We start from the raw sequence: 19,641 nt of genomic DNA on the forward strand, positions 1-19,641 counted from the left end.
ATATATTAATTTATGGTTATTTTTCTATCTATGTATATTTGTATCAATGTGTATTCAAAACGTGCATTTCATTAGTTTCAGTGATTGTACACTTTTGTTTGTGTTTGTCAGTCATTCACCGTTACTTCTGTTTTACTCATTTCCTCAAAGGTTAACTGGAAGAGATCCCATACAGGGATAAGTTCGCCTTTGTTGTATTTAATTTACTCTGTAACTGTGTTTTTCGTGTTTTTATTTCTATGTTAGCTAACCCTAATCTTATGTATATGTATGTAGTATGTATATATAAATGTATATGAAATATATCGTCGTCTACTATTACCCACATCATAAGCCGCACTGAGCTTTCTGTGGGTCTAGATCGATCAGCGTAAAATTGTCCTTTAATATGTATTTATTTATTTTTACATCGCGCTACGCTGTCATTAAATCATTACCATAAATTAATGTTGTTAACCGCGACCATCATACGCCGACAGTATCAACAAACTCTACTGTAGACGTCTACATCATTTTGATATTGTGTTGCAAAGATATTGTTTCTAAAATTTTATAGCATGCCTTACAAATAGAATAACAATACAATAAAAATCCTTTTTATTGCAAAACCCCAAATAAACGTTCATGGCAAAACACATAATACATGAAGATAGAGGTAAACAATAGGCGGCCTTATCGTTACAGAGCGATATCTTCCAGACAAGCTGTAGGTAGTGGACAAATAAAACTCATAATTTAACTAATTAGGAGGTGCAAAAAAACTGAATTATATATACTGTTACTCTGTTTTCACCACACCAGCTGGTAATGGCTCTCTTGATACTTCAAAAACTGATAAGAAAGTTGCATTTTACCCACAAGAGTGACAAAAGTAATTAGATGCAAATTTTGAGTTGTTTCCTCATTTTGGCCGGTGGAATTGACTTTTAAGTGACGATTTTAATTTTTTTTAATACTACGTCGGTGGCAAACAACTATACGGCTCGCCTGATGGTCAATGATAAATATTTAATTGTGTTCATGTGGATTTGATTTGTAATGTTTTACAGATAATATTTTCCTCGTGTAGGTGTGGTGGAAATTTTTGTTTATCTCGTGGCAAAGTTTGTATAACCCTCGTGCCTTGAAAACAAATATTAGCACGAGGGCTTGAACAACAACTTTGCCCTCTTGTAAAACAAATAACTATTTATTAATTTGTATACCGGGTATTGTAACTAAAATCCTTATAGCTTCTTTTTATAATAACAATAAAAAAATGCCACAACCGTATACAGGACCTCCTCCTATGAAATTGCAGTCGGTTAATAGTAAATAAATATTATAGGGACATTCTTATACAAATTGACTAAGTCCCACGGTAAGCAACAATATCCTAAGATAACTCCTTACACGTAAACTATTTATTTATAGGGTTGCCATAATAATTATTAGAAGTAGTAGTTGTTTATTTGCTTACTTAAGTTCTTATGAAATAAAAGTTTGAAACATGACCCTTTAAGGGCATGGCAATTCTTATAAGTAACTTACGCTAACTTAAACTTATGTTTTTTTTTTACACTATGTAACAACTGTATTCGGAACTGATACGGGACGTATGACAACCCTATCTATGTATGTCGTATATCAGTTGTTGCTCATTTATATTTTTACGAGAAAAATAAAGTGATAAAATATATCGTCTTATTCTTAGGCATATCACTGTTTATACGCCACAGCCACTAGATTAACACGTGAAGAAACTAAATATATGAAACTCGCAATTTTGTTTAGGTGAACGACCGGATAGCGACAGAGAAATGGCACTCGGTATTACATTCTCGGGTAATAAAATCGTTAAATTGGTTTACCGTACTAAATTTTGGAATATAAAACAACTATTTTTATTCGGGCAATTTATTGGTCTGACTTGCTAAACAAGGGCCAATATAAGGCGATCGAAGCGGTAAGACAAGCAATTTTTAGTTTGATTGTATTACTACAATTTTGTCTATTAAATAAGCTGTAAGTTTTAATCCGTAATTTCATTTCCTTTTAAATTTTTGCCCTCTTTTATACGAGATTTAATAACTAAGTATCTCCTCTCACCTCTTTAATAATACTAGTAATATTTTTAAGGTTCCGTACCCAAAGGGTCAAACGGGACCCTATTACTGAGACTCCGCTGTCCGTCCGTCCGTCCGTCCGTCTGTCACCAGGCTGTATCTCATGAACCCCGATAGCAGTTGAAATTTCTACAGTTTATGCATTTTTATTACCGCTATAATAACAAATACTTAAAATAGAATTAAATAAATATTTAAGGGATTTGGGAGCCCCCATACAAAAAAGTGATTTTTAGATAATAGTATTCCAGAGGCGTTACATGCGCGTTGCCGACCCTTTAAAAATCTGTACACTCCTTTTTGAAGAACCTCATACCGTAAGTAACATAATATATCGTTACATCGGCAATAAAAAGTATGAATGCTGTGACTATTCCGTCTTTGTCGGTGTATTTTTATTCCCGGCGGGTAATGATATGAATAGGGCTGCCAATCCCGCATTCTATATTCAATCTCGGTATCTGCGGAAAAAAATATTTTCAATCCAGTGGGATCCTGATATTTAAAGAATTTCGCATGGGAATCAACGCTCTTTATATAACGCATAAAGCTGAATATTTTCTTTTTTTGTTTGTTTATTTTATTGTTTGTTTTCTTAAGAATTATACTATCATGAGTTTCTAAAATCAAGTCAATCAGAAGTCATTGATGTTCTTGACCTTTGTACTTACTATGTTACTAGCTTTTAAAACAATAAATATTGATGTTTGTGTCTTGTCAAAAAATATTATTTTCAAATGGTTATGGCATACTCGCGTTTTGATAAACAATTGTTAATTATAAAGTAGTTAAAAAAAGCTAACGAAAATTACAATTACCAATAACACAACTGAATTTGTAATTTTTATTTAACTTAATTTTATTTAGTACCTACCGCTATATTGATTATTGCCAAAACTTTACACAGCAAGCCAGACATATGTCTAATAAAAATAAAAAGAAAAAAAATAAAATACCGCGGGAACCCCACGCTTGTAATCACGCAAGAAGCGAGATTGAAAAATAACGCACGGTCCAGGAATACCATCTCAGGATCTATGAACTCGGGTGTAAGGCATGTACAACCTTAAGTTTTAGGGATTATTTCGTTATTTAAAATTTATCTCCCGGAAGAAGAGAGGAGGAGAAATGATCCAGACCGAATCCCAAGCGCCGGAGTCGCGACTCACATCTAATTAAGAAAAATATAGTAATATTAAACGTAGTATTTTATGCGTTCAAACTCTATTACATGAATAAAATCTTAAACGAAAATGTAATAGGTAGGTACTTGCGAAACATGCTAAGTAGGTAAGCTTAGAAATATTTTAACATAACGTGCAATAAATTGTCTAGTCCATTGGCGAGTAATTTTTATGAGTCATAGAAAATGGCATTTTTATTTATCACAGGGCGATTTCAATATTTAATTATATAATTTAAAAAAAATTATGTACCGTCAACCGGGTACACCGGGGTGAATTGGGATGGCTGGGGTGTATAGGGCAAAACTTAAAATGTGATTTATCTGACAATTTCTTGATAAAATATCTACACAAATTGTATTATTCGATTGTATATGTATAATAGTAATGTAATGATATGACGTGTAAACTTCTAATTTTATAAGTAAATGATAGAATTGAATTGAAAATAATAAGATTGTGTATGTTACAATTTGCGTGGGCATTTTTCAAGAAAATATCAGATAAATCACATTTTAAGTTTTATCCCTATTCACCCCAGCTATCTCTATTCACCTCGGTGTACGGCACTTATCTTAAAAGTTGTAGGGTCTTACCTACACCAAAGGCCAAAATAATGCCACAAAATATACACATTAGAGTGTATTTATCATTATGTTAGGATATTGTGTATTATATTAGGATGTATTATAAAAAAGCACACCGCCCTTCTTAATTGTCTTACAACATGTCGAACAGGCAATTATCGTATGCAAAATTTGAGTTAAATACCTACTCTTAAAATGTTCTGTTATATTTTTGACTATTCTGTTTTCTAATTTGTCAATGAATAGTATAAAAATACATGGCATGAAAATCACAGTTTTTTTATTGACAAACGCGTCTCCATATTTTTTGGTCTGGAATATATATAACGTAATTGTTCCATTATTAATAAATACTAAACAAAGTTTATTATTACTAAATTTACAAAATAAAGACTAAAGTTAATTAGCTCGCAAATTTGTATTTGTAGGAAACAATGAAATGCTATTTATGAAATGTGAGCGTTAGAAATTGAAAATCACTCGTATTCAATTCTCACTTCAATTCTATAGTAGATTGTAAATGCCTAGTAATGGGAATAGTGTTGACGGGAGCCATACTCTCCTACACATCTTATCAGTGGCAGTGGGGAAAATCATGGGGGTACTGAGTACGGGATGTCGAATGAAGTCAAATTTACGTACCTATACAAGTATATAAAGTTCATGCAAAAATTTGGGCATATGCGAATATTTTTGACCACTTGCCGTCGGTTTCGAGTATCAAAAATTGCCTGCATGTAATAACAGCCTTTAAGAGCAAGTGTGGTTTAATTTAAATCATAGTTTTATACTTTTAGCGCTAACAAAGAAATCCACTCCTTTTGACCTCGCTTCTTATATAAACTATGGCCTACTTGCAAAGTATATAGGTACCAGAAATGAATAGAACATTATAATAATAAATGTGGTTTGAACGGCATATAAGCACCGGCACTCCTTAGGTCCCCAGCGACACGAGAATGCAGGAACGTATTCCGTTAAAATCATAGATACTGCGTATATAAAAAAAATATGGTAACAAAAAAGAAAACAGACTTCAAAAAGGATAAACGGTACATTATTGCAGAGGACGTGAAACGGCAATTCGTGAATAAGCGATTTTTTCAGACGACGTGAACTAAGTGGAACTAAGTCCGAATAAAATGAGACGAATACTTACACGAATTGCTATTCCCGCCGTGGATATTCCATAGTGCTTTTCTCCAAACATGCGAGGAAACAAAGTAAAATAATCAATTATCAAGCGTCACTCGAACCTTAAGAAACTTAATATCAAAAACTACCTTTTCTCCTTAATTATTTTTTAAAAGAAATAAAAAGTTGAAAGTATTTGTATTTATTTCACACAATTTTAAAGACGCTGTTTTTGCACTTTTAAAACAATGTTGTATTAAAGACATAGGCAAAGTCAGTTACGGTACGATATACCTACATAAAAACTTACCGGTATTGTAGTATTGTACCTTGTACCTGTATACAAAAGGGCCACGGATGTTGTGCGCTTATCGATAAAGTATCGACATTTCATAATGATGAAAAGTTTTAAGTAAGTATATCATAGCTAAATCAAAATTGACCTGAAAACAGTAATAAATAACACAGCCATTTATATATCGCAGGCGGTTCGTACAGAAGTAGAAGTACCAATCGTCTAGTAGAAGGTAGCTGAGTTTTGGTCATAAAAAAGTTTATATTTTTACTTAATTAACATAGTACAAATCGGTTTAATGCAGCCAAGCCTATAACCAGACGACCATAGCTGGGTCAAAATCCTTTTCGTCGTCTTGTTTTTTCTCTCCCCAAAAAACGGAGTGTAGCTTAAATGATTTTTTTTTTAATTTTTCTCACGTAAGGTGTAATCTGCAGCTAGAAAGACATGCAATAGCACTCTACTTTTTTTATCTATTTGATAGAAGACAAATTCAAGCGTGACAGAGTAGTCAGAAACAAAACAACGAAAATAATTCAGACCCAGCTGACCATAATAAATTCTTACTAACTATCTCCGTTAAAAGGTGGGTACACCTATAGACTGTAAGTATATATTTGTTAATGAATACTCCGTTTTTTTTTTAACTCTGTTAGTTTCGGGGTGCCATAGGAGTAGATTACAATACGGTTGCCAAAAATTTATTAGCATACTTGAGGATTTTCTCTAGATAGTGAGTTCATCGATTCGAATCCTGTTTTTTTTTTTACTTTCCCTCGAAAGAATAAATATCACAATACCTATGTCCAATTTGTTAAAAATATGAAAATTGCTTCTAAAAATTCATTTTTGATTTCAGCTATTACTTTTTTTATTAAAACTTAAAGCAAACTAAATTTTCGCAGACATGATATTCGCGGCCCCGAGCACGCACAATCATCTCGCTCACGCTTACGCTGAGTGAGAGAGAGAAAGCCCCGTGTCTTAAGGAAACTACACGGCATAGTTAAATCGAACATTTATATATATATCAAAGTAATTAAATGCTCCATTGTTCTAATACGGGCATTATATCAACACCCAAAAAACTGAAAACTATGACCTATCAATGACATTAGGAACATCGTGCGCCCGAGATGCGAGATACTTGCGTTTAGTAGCAAATGTATAAACACTAATCAATATGTAAACAGGACCTAAGGCAAATGTATGTACGCGCTCGTAGGGGCCTAATCAGGTAAAAATAAATTATTGATTATCTCCAAAATGGAGTTCATTAGTATACCCACCGGTACCTTTGAGAAAATCACTTAATTTAAGCTGAGGAATGTACCCTTGAAATTCACGCAGTTAAAAAAACACGTTGTATAATAATAATAAATTGAAAAATTAATCAAGTGACGTCTATACCTATATCCCTTTTCTCTTAATGTAAAAATAATAACATTAATGTTTGTTATTTCCTGACTTTCCCCAGAACGCCAGCAGACACTGTCTGCCTACCTAATAAATCGTTTAATTTTTTCGGTTATTATAAAAGTTAGGTGTTTAAAATCTCCTCAAATCAAGATGATATAATTTTGTTCTTATTCACCCGTGCATCTCACTCGCACCAATACGGATAAGTACGAGCGAAATGCACACGCGAATGATAACTAAATGACATCATTTTAATTTCAAAAAGTACTTTCGAATTGGCCTCTATGTCATTCTATAAACTTACAAACAAGAAGCGTAAACCATGTTAATATTGCTTTATATTGTCATAGTTGCGTATGGGAGTCATTGTTTTCGGGTTTCGGCGTCGTGTCGACGGTAATTCATTTTAACACCCTCGCACCCAGGTGGGATGTCGAGACGCTTAAAATATCGTTATCAACGAAAACAATATTTCTTAAGCAGTAAAAACGCCTCGACGGCTTTTACGCCGAGCTCCCGAGTTTTTCGTGTAGTGATTTATGTTTAATTAGAGTGTCCTTCACATTTTTGTGTCATTCGCCATTCCGAATTTAAGAAGTCCCCAAGAGCGGCAAAGGCTGAATCATTCATTCTCTCTTCTGGCAAATTTGGAAACAATTACCGGCTATTCATGATACTTTTTCAAATTTGGAATGGTAGCATAACATTGCTATCCAGAACTAGATTGAGTATAATGTAAGGCGAGACTGTGATAACCAAAACTCGCTAATTGCAAAAAAATAATTAAACAAAAAATAACCTTATGTTGGTACTCGCACGGTTCACTATGGCTCTAAACCCGTGTCAGTAATTAGTGAGTTTTGGTTGTCACCTGACGATAATTTATTATGATTTTAAATTACTTCTATTTACATTCTTCTGTATATTTCTACTTGTAACATATTTTTTGTAATTGTTGCTTTAGATGGCTTTATCTTTACACTATACCTACTATTTAATTTTGAATACTTACCTTTTTAGGGTTCCGTAGCCAAATGGAAAAAAACTGAACCCTTATAGATTCGTCATGTCCGTCTGTCTGTCCGTTTATGTTACAGCCACTTTTTTCCGAAACTATAAGAGCTATACTGTTCAAACTTGGTAAGTAGACGTACTCTATGAACCGCATTCAGATTTTTACACAAAATAAGAAAAAAACAATAAATTTTGGGGGTTCCCCATACTTAGAACTGGAACTCAAAAAATCTTTTTTCATCAAACCCATACGTGTGGGATAGGTCTTTAAAAATGATATTGAGGTTTCTAATATCATTTTTTTAAACAGAATAGTTTGCGCGAGAGACACTTCCAAAGTGGTAAAATGTGTCCCCCCCCCCCCGTAACTTCTAAAATAACAGAATGAAAAATCTAAGAAAAATATATTATATACATTGCCATGCAAACTTCCACCGAAAATTGGTTTGAACGAGATCTAGTAACTAGTTTTTTTAATACGTCATAAAATTAAAAAAAAAAAAACATCAAGCCCATACGTGTCTATGGATTGGTTTTCAAAAATGATATTTAGGTTTTTAATATCATTTTTTTCTAAACTGGATAGTTTGCGCGAGAGACACTTCCAAAGTGAAAAAATGTGTGTCCCCCCCCCCTGTAACTTCTAAAATAACAGAATGAAATTTAGTAGGCATAGGTAAAGCTCTTTATTTTGCAGATACAAAGCCTAACGTTGAAAGGCATAATATTGACGTTAATATATCTAATATTCTCCCTCATGTTAACATAGTTTAGAGTCAAAATCGCTAGCAATTTACTTGATACCGCTCTACTAATGATATAAACTTATTTTGCGATAAACAATAACTAATTTATTGAATTAATTTAAAGCCCCTTAGAAATTCTACATAATTTGCATTAGAATGGGGTTCGTAATCCATGAAACCTTATTAAAAATAGTATGGATTCAATCACGTACCTAGGTACCTGTTTATTACCATAACGACATTTCACGTGTTATGGGTTAAGGGTGTTCCGAAATTAAAAGCGGTTAAGTCTCGTCCCGTTTAATTAAAACGGCGTGTGAAAATCGAGAGTAAGTAACCATAGATAAATAAGTAAGCTTAGAGTGCTCACTCCATACATGGATTTCCTTACTAAATCTATATACCAGTTTGTATAGAAATGCGTTTATCCTGACTGACTGACTGATTCATCATCGCAGTGCCGGAACTACAAAAGATAGAAAGTTGAAATTTGCATTCTAGGTTGTATTTATAAAGTGTAGTTACAAGAGATAAGAAGCGATTTTGAAAACGTTCAACTCATTTTTAGGAGTTGAACGTTTGTATTACATTCAAGTTTTATTTTTGTAAGCTAGAAACTTGACACTTAGTGAAAAGTTAGAATGTATTAAATAGAAGAAAAGTTCTGTCAGCATTTTAGTAAATTCATCCCCTAAGGGGGTGAAAAGGAAGTTGAAAAAATGGCAAAATAAATTTCAGCGTATAGGGTTAAAAGGGGTTGAAACGTCGCAACGGGAACGATTTCAGTAGGGGCTTGAAATTAGTAGAAACAGATAATATTAGAAATTACCAACAAAAACTAAATTCAGTGCTTCTGAAAATTGAGCCCCTATTAGGGTTAAAGGAGTTAAAAGTATGTTTCAGGAAATAAATCCCCGCGGGCGAAGTCGTTAGTAATAATAATAAGTTTTATGGGAGGTATGGTAAAGCTTACGATTAATAAGTTTTAAACTCGCTAAAACTTAATAGGTACCTACTTAACTTAAATCTTATCATGAATAATATTTCGCTAATCTTGTATAAAACTTACTTTAAATATCTTTTTATCTATGTATGGGGTGAACACTCTAAGCTTACTTATTTCTCTATCCCTAAACATGAAACCGATGCCAGGTAAGTAAGTATATTAAACGCTCCATTCTTTAGAGTTGTGATTAATAACCGGTTGAATAAATATTCGCATTCAGGGCCGCAGACCTTATCATCCAGTGCCTGTTATTGGTTTCTGTTTACTTCATTAAAAACTGTGTTCTTCATATGGTGTCATATATCCTGTTATTTTAAAACAAATCTGAACTTTAGTATTGAAAAGCAAAAAACAGCTTTTATTTTACTACACAATATGCTTGGAAGGGAAGATTACGTATGTGTATACCTATGTATTGACGCACGTTAAAATGTTATCAGGTCGTTACATTGGAACTGCATTATACCTACAAAGCAGTCTTATTTGTATTATATAGTATTATAATGATAAGAACATCCTCACAGATCTTTATTCTGACCCCACTCTCGTTGTCAAGTCACGTTTCTGATAGGTAGGTCAGAAAGATTTATCATTTACTTACTTAGCGTCCGTCTGCTGTTACCAGTCATAAAGTATATAACCAATACCTAGAAGAACTTTGATAATGCTGTGATAAAATTAACAATAGATCGTGTGTGTAATTATAATAATCATTAGTTAATCACTTTGTTGTTCGAGCTAAGAAATAACCATTATACTTACCTACTTAGTGTACATCTGCATATAATTTGATGTATATTAACCATTGCAATGCCTCTTTGTTTTACTTATTCTTGTAAAAATTAGGAGCGAAAAACAGATTTCATACAAATTTTTAAATGTCCCTAACTCTTATAATATTCAAAGCTTCGAAATAAATCAAATATAAGAGCGTAGCTGTGATTGATATACAACAAATTGTTTCTAAATATTTTTAATAATGGTAGAATCCAGAGAGTAAAATAAGGGCTACGTTTGTATGAAAAAGTGATTTCGTCCTCCACTTTTGTCTTAAATGCTGCCGTGCATGTTCGAGCGGGCTTTATCAATATGTTCCAATAAGCATTGATACATGGCAATGCCAGCCGATGCACGGCAGCCGATGTAAATGTCCTATTAGTGGCTTCTCAGAACAGATGCCAAGAAAACGGGTATTAAATGTTTGGTATCTACTAAGTTCTCGCTGTTTTCATTAGGTAGTTCACTTGCGTTTTTATTTAAAAGGTTTTCAAAGCTTACTTTATTTAACACTTTAAAACACAACATACAATTTCAAGGTTTCGATCTTTCTTTGCAATATTTGAAGCGATTATTTTCAAAAATAATAATAAATAGGTAAAGAATAGTTATCTTCATTTTAGTGCCCATAAATATATGTATACCTATATATATCTATATTAATTTACAATTACAAAACAACACAATTAGGTAGGTTAGTAGTCAGCGTCTAAAACTTAGTAGCAGTTAAAGTGGCCAATTAGTTCGGAACACCATATATTTAGTCTACTTTCGTTGCTACAAAGTTTTTGATGCTGATTGTACCTACCTAAATGTGTTGTTTTGTAATTGTAAATTAATATATATATATATATATAGGTATATACAACAGACTGTACAATTTTTGGCGTCTAGCCCCTATTCATTAAGCACCTACTAGGTACATACAATATTTAAATTATAATTCAAAGGCGTTGGTAAACACGAATATCGAAACAGTGGAGGGTGACTTGAATCATCTTGATGAAGCATTCAATGAGCTGAAAGCTGATTAGAAAATTAATGTAGGTGCTTCCATCTTAAAGCTCCGTGGGTTCAGGTTATTCTGTCACCCTCACTGAGCGTGAGCGTGCGTGTTCAGAATCGCCGATTTTTGAATATTAATTTCTTGTAAGTTACAACAAAAAAAATTAGGATATCGATCAAAAATTAAATTGTGCAGTTTTTGCTGTTGTGCAGCAACTTTTAATATTTTAAGCTTTTGTGCAAAAATTGTTACATATTTTTAATGCCAGTTTTGAATGATTCACGGTTTTTTTATGTAGCTCCAGATATTTGTGCGTTTTAGATCCATGATCGTGATTTTTTTCCATCAAGCGAAAATCAAAAAAATAGGTTTCGAATCGATGAATACTAATCAAATTTTTGGCGTATTGTGATCTAAAAAAAAGGGGTTCGATTTTTCAATTATCTCATTTTTCAAAACTCTGTAGGCTGAACCTACTGCGCCTTAAGGTACCTACTTAATAATGTGTCATAGGTTACGTTACTGCTCTTGTATCATCTGATACAAGAACTATGGAGATGTTAGCTATATACCTACGAGAAACGGCCGGGCAATTGTATATTAAAATCTATATTATTCAACATTTTTCAATTAATTTATGTTGTTATAATTTTCTTTTTTAGACAGTTCCAATTTTCAGTTTTTCAATGTTTTAAGACAAAAATTGTTTTAAACTGAAATACATACCATACACTAAAGAAAAAGTGACCACGTCCACCGGTGGCCGAGCCGGGAATCGAACCCGCGTCTTCAGTTTACGCGGCGGCGGCGGTTTTTTTGCTGTATGTTATCTATTTCAGTTCATAATTTATAGAGTTATATAGTTGTATAGTGTGACTAATTAAAAAAAAAAAACAAATTATTTCATAAAATAATTTAATTTGTTCCCTAGTTAAAATTTTGTTGTTACAATAATACCACGAACCCATTATAATTATTAATTATGCTTAGATTTAGTTTAGGTAGGTACTAGTCTTTTACAAACGCGGAGGCACCCTGTAGGGAATGCAAATCGGTTATAACCGTAACGGTTAGGTATAATTAGGGATTGCAAATATTCGATTCTATCAGGTATTCGAATATTCGATTTTTTCTGACGAGATATTCGAATAAAATTCGTATATTTTAATGAAATAAGAAAATGAACGGGAAATCGTGTTATTCAAAAACTAATGATATTTTGCAGAAATACACTTAATTGACTAGTTTTATCATCCTACTGAGATGCCCACATTTATAAAAACGAGTCGAGATGCAAAAATTAGACGTATTCAATATTTCTAGATAAAACTTTTAGTATAAATATATCGTTGCAATTAATATTATTATAACTATAACCAATCAAACACGTAAGAGAAAAGAAATGTATTAGGTAATTATTTTCCGATTTTTTTATATTTATTTTTACTCATTCTGTTGTCTATAAAAAAGCGTTGTGTGAGAGTAAACGGATAGTAGTACACTGAGTGGTTTAACATCCAAAAGAGTGTTAGGCAAGGATGTGTAGCGGCAGCGAGGCTGTTTAATCTACTCATAGACAGTAGTTTGCATTGCATCATTTGAGAAATGATGAATGTACAAGCGTACTACATGTACCACAGCTTGTTTTCTGCAATATCGTATTTCAAATTGTGAACTACATGATAAATTTATCAAACTATCGCTGAAGTTCTTATTGTCTGCCTGGACAATGAATGTAGGCTGAGAATGAGTGGGTTGAAAGATGACCTGGTATTGCTGATGCTTGTATGCTTTTTGCGACACGCTCTGACTGCTCATAAAAGCGTTAAGTGCCCCATTTTCACGATTTCCAGCATTTACTCTCCTTTCAGTGTATTTATCATGCTTACCGTCCCTAGTGAACAAGGTTCCCATATACACAAACTCTTTCACTTGTTCCACTCTTTCCTGACCAATCAAAATTTCCTCTTTCTTATATTTATTTTCATTCCTGTCCTTTCAAAAGATCCATGCATTCTAGTTACCATGTCCTGCAACTCTTCACTCGCTCGTCATCGGGTGAAGAACTATAGCGGATGGTATAGATTTGTTTAAGTAATAAAAAATATTCGAAGGCGGGTTTAGGGTCGGTAACGCGCTTGTAACTCCTCTGGAGTTGCAGGCGTACATAGGCTACGGAGACTGCTTACTGTCAGGCGGGCCGTGTGCTTGCTTGCCACTGACGTAGTATAAAAAAAAGGTAACCAAGTAGCCATACTAGCTGTATAGAAAAGTAGATACTTATGTTTTTGAACCGACTGCTAGGACCGCTCATATTTTGTACCAGTAGCAAGTTAGCTATACTTACCTGACTATAACAGAACAGCGAAAGTGCTTTTTTGTAATCCTGTAAACCCTTTGTTCGATCAACAGAGCTCTGAGATTTCAATAAAATCTTCAATAAGTAAAAGGGTAGCTCGGATACCTATACCCCCGTTACTTAGTACATTAAATTATTCGCAACCGTTGTCAATAACAACGGGCGTTTTCTTCTTCCTTTACGTTTCCCAGGCCTAATGATATTGTGCGCATTATGCTTTCAGAGAAAAGGTAGGCACGTTTATTTCATCAGAAACTCCCTATTTAATGACAAATCGCCTAACAGATACAATACAAAGGACAATGGCCATGTAGTGGTTGTTCGAACAAGAATGATAACCGATATTTGTTAGGGTTCAATATATCATTTATATTCCGTTGTTCGATACAACAAGCAAATGACCGGGGAGGGTCATTATCGGGTTATTTTATCGTTTAGTTATTTCCTTCTAAAAGCTATTACCTAAACCCTTTTGAAACTGCTAGTTATTTCCCGGCAGAGGTATAAGTTCTATGAACGTTTCAATTCCTGCTTTAAAGGCGTCTGAAAAATTACTTTCCGTTTGTCATGTGTCTACTAGCCGTGGCGAATTGTTAGAACCTAGAATTTCATTTCGCAATTCGCAATTGCATCGTTCGCTTTAGAAATGAGCGGTTGCCCCGCTCATTTTTTGTGCCCGTGAGATTTTTTTCATAATTTAACTATTATTTACCTATAATAGATATTTGATTTATGTTCGATATTGAGAGTTAAGTAAATATCCCTTGCGATTACGACTATTATTTATCTATTGTAGTGATTAAAGCTCGCGTTCATTCTCACTTGAAGCGTGAACGTTTTGTTTTAGTTCCTTTTTAACAGTAATATACTGCAAAGTTTGGCTTAAGCTACGAGCGATAACTTACCTCTATAATACGTTTTAGAGAGTTTTATGCGCTTCATGATCTTTGGTCTATAATTCTTCAATTTCACGCTCTAATACTCACAATAATAGTAACTACAAAATGACTCGTACGTTTAACAAAATAGTACCGTAGAAGCCTCAATTCGTCTTTTATCAAAAATAACCATTGCCTATTGTTTATCACAGTTTTATCTCACACGAGTGATGACTCCAACGAATGGTGAGCTGGTGGACCCGCCGGAGGTGGTGGTGCTGGACGGGGGCTTCTCGTCGCAACTGTCGTGCCACGTGGGCCACGTGATCGACGGTGACCCGCTCTGGAGCGCCCGCTTCCTCCACACCAACCCCGAAGAGGTCGTCAACGCGCATTTGGACTTTTTGAGAGGTAATGTCAAGTTAATAATGGCAATCTTCAATTAGTGGTGGAGTCAAAAAATGCCGCACTTTAAAACTTGGTCGAACAAATCTAATACATATTAAGGGTAATCTAGAGAAGTGAAATCTTTCTCGCGCGAGACATTTAGCCGCAATGTGAGAATGTGACTTACCTATGCTAACCCCCAGCATTTATTCGCTTTATATTCAATTTGATAGGCAAATAATGTTGTAAGTAACGTAACGGTAACAAATAAAAGTTCTGTGTTAAATAACTTGAAATAGATTAGGTAGATACACGTCAGAAAAATGACTAGCAAAAGTGAAATTTATAAAATACCTATATTTCAAATTTACCGGTTACAATTATTGCAACGTAGCCAGTATAATGGAAAAGTATAGGTGGATACTTTGTATTTACGAATGTAAAGGTCAGGTTATGCTAGGAACAAGTTAGCGAATTTTTTGTGTACACGTGTAGCATCCGTAGGTCCACTAGGTTTATATTGCAGCAATATTTCTGTGATGTTTATTTACTACAATGCAGATTCTGCGGCGCTCGTGCTAATATTGATACCCGAGCGAGCGAAATATTCCAAAACGGAACCAAAGCGTAGCGAGTGGTTCGAGAAGTGGAGTCTTAAGCGTTGCGAGGGTTAAACAAACCGCCTCCGAGTGAAACACAAAAATTTTCACCACATCAACGCGGGGAAAATTATGAAATACCAAAAAAATTAAACCAAATCAAATCCAAATGAACGTAATAAAAAAAATATAATTTTAAATCATCATTTAAAAGTCAATTCTGGCACCTAACACAAGGATGCAACTCAAAATTTACAGCTGATTACTTTGCCCCACATGTGGATTAAATGCAACGTTCTCATTAGTTTTTGAATAATCAAGAGGGCATTTACCAGTTGGCGTGATGAAAAGTAAAGTTCATTTTTCTTTCCAGCACTTTTATGCTGCTAGTGAGATCGAAATTAACTTCATAAGAAGCGCGACGCGCGGCGCGTGGGGCCTTCGGGCCCCGACACCCCTGTCTGTGGGATCCTAAAAGCAGTGTTCTTAGGAATATTATACAACTGTTTTTTTTTATTCTGACTACTAGGCAAAGATCTACAAGCTATTATTTATTTTGATTTTATCGATAATCTTGGGTATTTGCTGTCTTAAAAAAATATTGTGTGTAACGGTAGGTACATAACTAGGTTTAAGATTCTCGGGCCTGTCTTTACAAATTTCAACTTCATTTCGGTTTGTAACTTCGGCCCTTAAATTTTAAGAACCCTTATTATGTACCTGTTGCACAAAATACTATAATGATTTGATCATAATTTGGAGTCCTATTTACGTAATTGATGATTTTGCTTCGTATAGATTTTATTTTAAGGCTATTTTTTGTAATGTTTAAGATATTCACAACTTTATTTTTTATATTCTTATATGGGAAATTTGCAATATGGTTCCAGTATTGTGCGTACGAACGAACCTAAAGATGAACGGCGTTCAACTTTTAGGCAAAGCCTAGTTTTTTCAAGTGCTTTTTATAAATTCTCCGACAACTGTGATTTTTTATCCCACCAACACGTTTTTAGTGTAGGTACATTACTAATAAAAATACCTGGATAGTGCTTTACAAATAACTATGCGTCGATTGGTGTTTCATAAATTGATCAAAAATATTTAAACAATTTTACCGATACAAATAAAAAATTTAAAAAGTAAAGTAGAAATTGAAACAGTTTATTAAAAAAATATTCTTATTAATTGTAAATTACTTACCTATATAAACAAACAAATAACTTAATGAAAATTAAAAAAAAAATCATTGATGGGTTTTTAAATATAGATTTTATATATATAAATAGATAGATAGAAGACTTATTCGCACACCTCAGTAAAAGATACAGCTTAAAGCAAAACAAATAATTATTGATAGAGGCAGACAACAGGCGGTCTAAAATATTAAAAAATAAATAAAATAAAATGAAATATTAATTTATCTTTAAGGATTTTAATTTTAAGTACCGATAAAAATATTTGATGTTTTATCACTTTAATAGCGATACACTGAAACACAAGTCGACATATTATATGTATTAAGCAGTATATCATTTATCTAGATATTTTTATTAGCATTGAACAGTAACACAATTTTGGTGGTAACTACTGAGAAAAAAGATCTCAGTTGTCCGCAGATTTATTGTTTCATATTTTTTGGTAAGTGATCTATAAAATGTACATTTAAATTTTTAGTCATATTGCTTTATTTGGGCGATTTGAATCATTCGTGTCTATAAACTATAATTCAAACACTATAAGGCCATTTTATAATATTTTTTCCCGTATTTATACCGAAAACTATCATTTATACTGGTGCATCTATACTATACGACCAAATCGTTCATAATTAGGGCACATTGTTTTTTTATTTAAAAATTGGGGTAGTCCCTTAATCGTTCATTTATTAGTGCGAGTAGAAGACCCTACAAATAGGCTAATAATTATTATAGTTAGTTAATTATTTGTAAGTAGAAACACCTCTATAATTAATTATATACGTTCTAACGTTCGTAACGCCCTAGTGCACCTGTGGGTTCAAATTCAGCCTCAGACACCTATATAGGAGATAATTGTTATTTAGACGTGAATTAAAACATTATCGTATCTTAAATTTAGGCTGTATGTACAGATTTTGACTTTATGCTATAGAGGCTTTCATGGCAAAAAATCTAGCACATCAAAAAGTTATACTATAATTTCACGCGCTTTTAAATACCTATAGTATCTATCTACCTAGTCGTTATTACGAGTCGTACATGCGATTTCAATAAAGCAGTCATGACTTTTGTCAGCCGTATATTTATAATGAAACGAGTGTGGTTTACGTAATCAAACATTATAAGTAAAAGAAAAAAAAAACACATGCCAGTAGAAGCATGCCAAACAAAAATACAACGACTTCCGCTGCCCGTATTTTAATACATTGATACTGTTTAATTAAACACCAACAAATAGTTCCTGGCATTTCCTGTTTACTTTGGCTTCCATTTGCCGTAGCCAAGTTGGAGGTTTTAGTTGTTAACGCACGACGTGAACTCCTGTGTTAGTTACCGTATCTACCGCGAACATCGACAATCGAAACTTCGTTAGCTTCCTCCCTATCACTCAAATATACAAGAGCGATAGAGAGATAGACAGATTCGATTTTCGACGTTCGTAGTAGGATATCTGATCTAATTCTTATAATGGCATACTGTTTCGTTTAACAATGAAGTTTACGCTACACCACATCCCGAGCTCGCAATCACTGAAATAGTTTTTCTGGCATTATAACTATTCCGTTACTTATTTCTTTTTAATAACTATCGCAATTTGAGCTAGGTACCTAAACCGAATTCATGATTTATTCAGGGCAAAAATGGACTGTAGAACATACCTAGACGGGTCAAAACTCTTTTCGTTTTCTTGTTTCTGACTACTTTGTCACGCTAGTATCTGTCTTCTATCTTCTTCTAATGTATGTATTTATAGCTGTATACCTATTATATTTTACGTGATAAAAATTTAAAACACAATCACATCGCATACAAAAAGCTTCACTCCGTCACATTTTATGGGGACAAAAAACAAGACAACTAAAAGAATTTCGTCCCAAATATTTACATTTAAACCTGTATTTATTTCCGATCTCAAAAATGTAAACTAATTAAGTAATCATATCTATTAGTTATTTAAACACTGCGTAGTCGGAATAATTAAGCTAAGTGTTTTTTTATTCAGCTACAAACTTTACTAAGATAAGACAAAAACTTTTCTCTTTAGCCAAGTTTTAATAAAACTTGAAAATCCATGTTACAAACTCAATCTAGAGAGAAACACGGTGGGAACACGTATCAGAATGTCGATTGGGAACAAAAGACTTCAAAGTACAAAGGCCCAAATTGCAGAATACCTACGTAGGTAGTATTCGCACCGATCTCGTCAACCCGATGACATCACGTATCAATACCTGAACGTGACACTGCCACGCACAACTAACCCCTTTGAACTGGAAAGTAATTGCGTTGTTCTACATTCCAAGGCAAAGTTTGAATGAATTTCTGCGCCGCACACAGCCCGCAAACAAGTAAGCTTTCACATACATATGCGTGTTTTGACGAATTACACGTTAGGTCGCTTTTAGCTCGTCATTTCTTGTATCCAACAGCGAGAGTGCGACCTCGCGTCGTGTCATCGTCCTCTGAAAGCGCTTTTCTTCGCCACAAAACGGACCGTTTCTTTTCATAAGGAAAAGCTGAAAAGTGTCTCCATGCAAATAACTCCCCAGAGGGAGACAGCCTACTGCCTCGCTTTGCTACATGCTATAGTAGTGATCATTATGAAAAAGACATGAAATGGGCCCTTATTGTGTGAAATTTTAAGATTTTATGCCAGAATTTTCATTTCAACATTTTATGTGGATGTATTTTTAATGTTTGCCGACATAACTTCTCGACTTTTAGGAGTTCTGTAATATTTTAAAAGTAGCCTATCTACCTATTAATTTACCAAATTATAAATTGAAGTATTAAAATATGCGAAAAAAGCGCAGTACTGTTATTTGGCCACAACTTATAGCTCACTTTGCGTTGCACTATCCAGCTGTTTCCAAATGATTATTATGATTGACGCTGGTTACAGTTGCCAAGATTTGCCGCTGTTTCTCCCACATTTGCTAACTG

General features: G+C 33.7%; 1 protein-coding gene across 2 annotated transcripts in view; it reads left to right on the forward strand.

Annotated features, from left to right (window-relative positions):
- LOC133517751 (homocysteine S-methyltransferase-like) overlaps positions 1-19,641 on the forward strand; it is a 76,764-nt gene that overhangs the window by 40,202 nt on the left and 16,921 nt on the right. For both annotated transcript variants that reach the window (XM_061851146.1, XM_061851145.1), the window contains exon 2: positions 14,723-14,921. In XM_061851146.1, the coding sequence (XP_061707130.1) occupies positions 14,741-14,921 (181 nt within the window). In that variant the 5' untranslated portion in view covers positions 14,723-14,740. The remainder of the gene's footprint in view (positions 1-14,722; positions 14,922-19,641) is intronic.

Source organism: Cydia pomonella, chromosome 5, assembly GCF_033807575.1.
Source record: "Cydia pomonella isolate Wapato2018A chromosome 5, ilCydPomo1, whole genome shotgun sequence".
NCBI classification, from domain to species: domain Eukaryota; kingdom Metazoa; phylum Arthropoda; class Insecta; order Lepidoptera; family Tortricidae; genus Cydia; species Cydia pomonella.